The sequence below is a fragment of the Panicum virgatum genome, chromosome 5N (genome assembly GCF_016808335.1).
Source record: "Panicum virgatum strain AP13 chromosome 5N, P.virgatum_v5, whole genome shotgun sequence".
NCBI lineage: Eukaryota > Viridiplantae > Streptophyta > Magnoliopsida > Poales > Poaceae > Panicum > Panicum virgatum.
The window spans coordinates 68,126,293-68,132,254 of NC_053149.1; the positions used below are offsets into that span (position 1 = coordinate 68,126,293).

The window sequence follows — 5,962 nt, forward strand, 5'->3', positions numbered from 1 at the left end:
TTCAGATTCTTTTTTTTCTTTCCGGTGAAAAACAGCCTGATTCTTTTTTTCTTTCCGGTGAAAAACAGCCTAACTCTGTAGGGTCAGCACTGGCCTCGCTTTGATCTCGCCGCTCATGTCATGATTGCGGTGGCCGATGATGCAAAAGCTGGAGCGGATATGGACAGTTCGGGCGCCTTTCTTTTGCATGTATGCAGGCGAGAAAGATTCAGAATCGATGGCTTCAGAAAAGCTGCCCGAGTGCCCGGCACTTCTCTCATGCCTACGCAGTCTGCAGGTGCCATCGGATCGCCCTTGAAAGGACTCGAGGAGGGCTCATGGAGTCATGGTGCCAGCGGATGAAGAGGCTGACGCTGTATGAACGGATGTTGATGTAGTGTTTAGTGCTAACTGCTAAAGCTAATGAATCTCTTGCGATGGATGCTGACGGTGACGCCATGCATCGTGAGACTACTTAGCTCAAAAATTCAGTTCATACCGTGGAGGCCAGGCGCAGACCTTAACTCCTTTTTTTTTCCGGGAATATGGTGTCCAGATCTGGGCCAGCTGGTGATACACAAATCTCTCATAACAAAAAGCAGGGCCTTTGACTTGCTGTTATGGTTGCGATCGCATCACATCCCCTTTGCGATGCAGCATTTCGCGGCAGGTGACGCACTAGTCTTCGCTTCAAAGCTAACAGAAAATTACGTCTCACTCCAGTTGCAGACCTCTCGACATGGAACGACGACGAGGGCCATACGCACACTCTGACCAAAACACCCACCAGAAAATCTGCCCGTATCAGTCATCTCGCCTTGTCCTCTTAAGAAAAAAAAAGGAACCACTTGTCATGCCATGGGGTAATTTTTTTGTAGAAAAAAATGTTTCTTGTTCTTGCTCGTGACAGAGCGTGATCTGGGAGGCAAGCGGGGAGCGTTGGCTGTTCGTGGCGACCACGATCTCTCAGTCTCGTGGCGAGGCCACGAACGAACTCCTGTACGAGACACATCACGTTGTACCGTCCTCTTCTTCCCTGTTCCAGTATTTATAAACGTATCATCCCCTGTCTCACCTTCCCTCTGTCTGTCCCCTCCCGGCTGCAGAACAATCCCCTTGCGACTTACTACGAGCTTGTCCCACTCATTTTTGCTGCGAATTTACAGCTCGTGCTGCAGTGCGATTGCATCTGGTCAGACAGAGCCGTGGTAACTGGTAAGTGCTCCGGTAACAGGTTATCGGAGCAAGAGTGATCGGGCACTGCTAGGATTTGGGAGGTGTGTAATTTAGGGTGTGTTTAGTTGGTGAAAAAGTTTGGGTTTTGGCACTGTAGCACATTTCGTTGTTACTTGATAAATAATGTCTAATTATGGACTAATTAGTCTTAAAAGATTCAGTTCGTGGTAATCAGTTAGACTGTATAATTAGTTATTTTTTGTAACTGCATTTAATACTCTATACATGTGTCCGAAGATTCGATGTGACGGATAGCGTGAGAAACTTTTTGGGAACTAAACGGGGCCTTAGCCATGATCCGGAGATGGCTCAGCTATATCCTGCACAAGATCGTCCGGTCAGGCTCAGGAAAGGGAGAGATCAGAACAGCTCGCTCCGCTGATTCCGTTCTCGCGCGTGATCACAGCCTGGATGATTTGGACGCGCTGAAGTGGATCGGTAGCACCGATCCTAAACATCTTAACGACTAAAGAGGGATGGATCTTTTTTCTTTTCTTTTTCTTGTTTGATGTAGCTTTAGATGAACAGGAGCAGCATAGCATCGCCACTGAATGCCGTTGCACACCGCACTGCGTGCCTGATGCACGCCTGGCATGGCATCTCTGCGAAAACCAGTCTAGAAATAATTCAAAAAGGGGAACGATGGCCTCCTCAGCTTAGCTCGCCCCTCTGCCCTAGTGGAGTGCTGTCCCTTTCTTCGGGTTCTTATCATACAGCTAAAAAGCACCCACAAATCCACTCCCAGCCCAAGTTGCTTGTTCCTTCTGTCCATGTCCTTTCACAGGATCCCTCTTCTTGGCTGAATATATTCCAGAACCAAAAAAAAATCCTAGCTCCGAAGCTCAAAGCACCAACTAGAACAAATGCTACGCCTCTTAGGCTCTGTTTAGATTTTTACATGTAAGCGCAAAAAAATCGTAAACGCATTAAAGTGAAACGGAATCTTGCTAATTTGAAGTACTAAATAAAATCTATTTACAAAACTTTTTGCATGGATGGGCTGTAAATCGCGAGACGATTCTAATGAGTCTACTTAATCCATGATTTGCAACAATGATGCTACAGTAACCATCCGCTAATTATTGATTAAACATGAATTAATTAGCATCATTAGATTCGTCTCGCGATTTACAACCCATCTATGAAATTTTTTTTGCAAATAGACTTCATTTAGTACTTCAAATGGCCTCTTTACATCTTTACAACTTTTTGCAAAATGAACTAAACACACCCTTACTCAAGGAGATGCAGGAATCAGAAACAAGTCTATTATTCATCCAGAAGCAAGGATTTCAGCTCACGGAGACCAGGAATGACAGTAATAGGGATCTTAAATTTATATATATATTTATCAGCTACAAATATAATGGCAATACAAATGATATTACAGGTCTTCCCTCTCGCTTGAGAGGATAAGGGTCTGATTGAGCATGTACGGCAGGCACCATTTCGTTGCGTGCGATCTTGCAGCTAAACAGGCAAAGGCGTAACCAACCGTCATTCATGGTGCTCTTCACATTTTGTTCAAAGAATGATTACACCAAGGGGAAAATTAGAAGCTAAAACACTGCTAGGGCCCAACGTTGTTAGTTTGAATCTCAGAGTGCTTCCGCTGCAAGCTGATCTCTCGTCTTTATATACACGGGCATCGAGCTTTGGACTGAATTTCAGCTATGTCAAAGCTCCATTTTCATGTGGACTGTTTGCAACGAACCTGATTTGCGGTAATTCAATATCAGAATTCATATAAGGCCATGTTTGACAATTAAGATATTGGCTCACAAGGATGCTGATGTTTGTGTACCATTGTAGCTGTTCGAAGAGGTGGCCGCAATCTCCTGACCTTGCCCAATATCCATATGAACAACACTTTGAAGATCATCTTGCCAGAAAGTCCCAACCTGTGATGTATGTAGTTTATTCATCTCAGTGTCACTGCATACAGATAGTGATAATTTAAGCTCACAAAGTTGGTGCACATTTTACCTGCGAGGCCACATCGCTAACTCCGTTGAGAAAAGGATGTTGAGAATTCATCTGCCGGCAAAATGCTGGGTCAAGTGGGTGCATATTACTTTGGTTGTCCATGCCATTGGTTAGGCTGCAACCTAGAGGGCTCCCCTGGTGAGACTGGTTAAGGTATGGCAGCGGTGCACCAGAGGTCTCCAGTGGAAAATGCAAGTTCTGCATCGGGCCGCAGGACTGGTGTATCTGATTACAAACAGAATTAGAACATGAGATAGGGTGAAATATTGTTGCCTCAATAAGAGGAACCAAACACGGTAATGCGATCAATCATGTATGCTTGTCCTCACATCTTTAGGAAGGAGGTTAGGCAAATTGTTGAAGTCCAGCTGGGGATTCACAGTAGCCAATTTCATGGACAGGAACTGCAAAATGGATGTTAAAGGAAAGGGTTCAGATAGCATATATCGACGTTGGTTCCATTCTAAAATGGCAAAAACTGCAGTTTCACAATGACTCCAGCTGTGAGTTGAAAGTGGGCACATACCTCGACTTGCCGTTGCAAGGATTGCACATAGTTTATGATTTCATCGAGCATGACTGCCTTGCCAACCACCTGAAACCAGTAATATTTCCCAATTTCAAATCTGAGCACAACAGACTACTCTGGGGACAGCAAGTGCCTGACATCGATTATGAGGGCATTTTTCTGTTACCTTGTTGCAACCCGGCACAAGATCCTGCAGCAGCTTCATCCTCTGGCTGATCTTTTCCCTTCTCACCTGAATTGTTCAGCAGGAGCGAGAGAAATCAAAACATGAACCTAGAGCAAGGATGATAGCAAGAACAATGCAAGTAAGCCCCAAGGAATTGTACCCTCTCAGCGAGGCTGTGGCTGTCAGTCGCCTCACCGCGCCTCGCCCGGACATGGATATAGTCCTGGGGCGGCTCGGGGGGCTTCGATGAGTCCTTCACCTGCTTCTTGCCACCATTCTCGCTGTTGCTCTGCGCGGCCTTCCCCTTGCCGGAGTTGTCCTCCGCGCCATTGCTCTCGTCCGCCGATTTGCACCGCTTCCCACTGGATTCCTCCTGTAAAACGCTCCCAAAATGAAATCTTTTGCTCCAAAACTGAACTGTGTCGAGAATTGAGGCACCGAACTAACGCAATTGCGCACGTACCTTGGCGGGATCCTTTGCGGCGGTGGACCCAGGGCCGTCTTTGCCTTTCCCCTTCCCGCTGGCCTTCCGCTTCTTTGCATTGCCGTCGGAAGGACCTTTCAACGCCATCTCCGCGCTGGCCGACGCTGGATCGGACACCGATGACTCATCCCGGCCGCTCCCGAGCTCCAGCTCCTTCAATGCACCGACAGGGCCCGCGTCCGGGAGGCCGAACTGTCCCGGCACGGCGCCGCCATAGCCGCTTCCACCGGGGCGGCCATCAAAGCCGGAAAGCCTCGCCGCGCGCTCGGCGAAACCGGGGTCGGCGAGGAACTGGTCCAGGTGTCCCATCGGCATCAAGTTCTCCAGGATTGGCAAGCCGCCGGGTCCGCCGCCACCGACTTGCGGCGCCTGGTAGTGGTGGAACTGGCCCATCATGGAGAGGTTGAGCTTAGGGGGCGAGCTGAGAGGCGTGCCGCCGTACTGCGGCTGCGGCGAGATCCCGTGCAGAGCGAGGCCATCAGTCGCCGCGGCGGCCGTCGAGTTGGACGCCGGGGAGGAGACCATCGAGCTGAGCGCCGGGTCGAGGTGGTCGCCGGCCGCGGCGGCGGCCATGGACTGGTCCCAGTTGAGGTTGAGGAAGCACGACGGCGCCGGCGCCGACGCCGGCGGCAGCTGGTCAGGCGGCCCACAGTTCATCTCCGTCTCGCCGGAATTGCGCAAAGATCTGCAGCGGGCGTCCGCAATCGCCCAGGGTACCACGCAATCCCCACCGAAAGAACCCGAATTCCGAGCACGAGCGCGCGCACCCGCGAGCCCCCAATTGAGCAAAGAAACGCGAGGGGCAAGCAGCGCAGCTCCCACCAAATCCCACTACGGGCCGGAGATAAGGTCCGAGAAGGTAAAGGCAGGAGCTTTTCGTGTGCGTGACAAAGCAAGCAAAAGTGGGGGAACAGTAAAGGAGTGGAAAAGAAGCACCTAAACCAAAGCAAAAGCTTGCAGCAGGCAGGCAAAAGCAGGAAGAGAGAGAGAGAGAGAGAGAGAGAGAGAGAGAGGAGCTAGCACAGCAGTGGTAGAGAAGTTGAGATTGCGAGTGTGCGCCGTGCGCGCAGGGGCAGTATGTATATAGGTCCAGGATGGCATGGGTCAAATTGGATGGCTTATGGGCATCATCACCCCAGCCTTTCCTGCCATGAAAGGGGGTGGGGAGGAAGAAGCTAGAGGGAGCAGCAATGGAGAGAGGAGTGTGGTGGTGGTGCGGTGCGGGTGCGGTGAGTTGCTTGCTGGAGGTGGAGAGAAGGGGGAAAGGGAGATGGCACTGCTGCCGCCTTTATTTGTGCTGTAAACCCCCCGGGGAAAAAACAATGCGTGCAATTTGCTTGCGTTTTTGTTTTCTGATCCTGGAACCTTTTTTAGATGAAGGTGATGGTCCCCAAGCACAAGCAGGGATGGTGTGTTGTTTGGCTCATGAAATTGAGGGATCAACCAATCATTAAATCGGGGAGTGGGCTAGGCCACAAGGGGACAAAAGGATGCTTGGTAGTCTGGGTTAGATGGATCGTATACTGGCCAAAAACCAAAATATTTTTTTATGGTTTTTCAGTTTTTAATTCAAGGATAGAAC

At 49.6% G+C, this 5,962-nt stretch overlaps 1 protein-coding gene across 1 annotated transcript; it reads right to left on the bottom strand.

The window, feature by feature from the left end:
* Positions 1-2,528: 2,528 nt before the first annotated feature.
* LOC120673125 (transcription factor bHLH77-like) lies at positions 2,529-5,714 on the bottom strand. The gene is made up of 8 exons (XM_039953822.1): positions 4,360-5,714; positions 4,057-4,269; positions 3,897-3,962; positions 3,728-3,796; positions 3,531-3,605; positions 3,202-3,426; positions 3,020-3,116; positions 2,529-2,929 (listed from the first exon to the last, which is right to left on the bottom strand). Exons 1-8 carry the CDS (start codon positions 5,035-5,037, stop codon positions 2,892-2,894), a joined length of 1,461 nt encoding a protein of 486 aa, XP_039809756.1. The 5' UTR covers positions 5,038-5,714; the 3' UTR covers positions 2,529-2,891.
* Between the last annotated feature and the right edge of the window lie 248 nt (positions 5,715-5,962).

Excerpts from the sequence above, each read along its gene's own strand:
- LOC120673125 (XM_039953822.1), bottom strand. The coding sequence starts at position 5,037 with ATGAACTGTGGGCCGCCTGACCAGCTGCCGCCGGCGTCGGCGCCGGCG. Across the intron at positions 3,797-3,896 it reads TTGTGCCGGGTTGCAACAAG|GTGGTTGGCAAGGCAGTCAT; the intron begins GTAACAGAAAAA and ends TACTGGTTTCAG. Across the intron at positions 3,117-3,201 it reads TTAGCGATGTGGCCTCGCAG|GTTGGGACTTTCTGGCAAGA; the intron begins GTAAAATGTGCA and ends CATACATCACAG.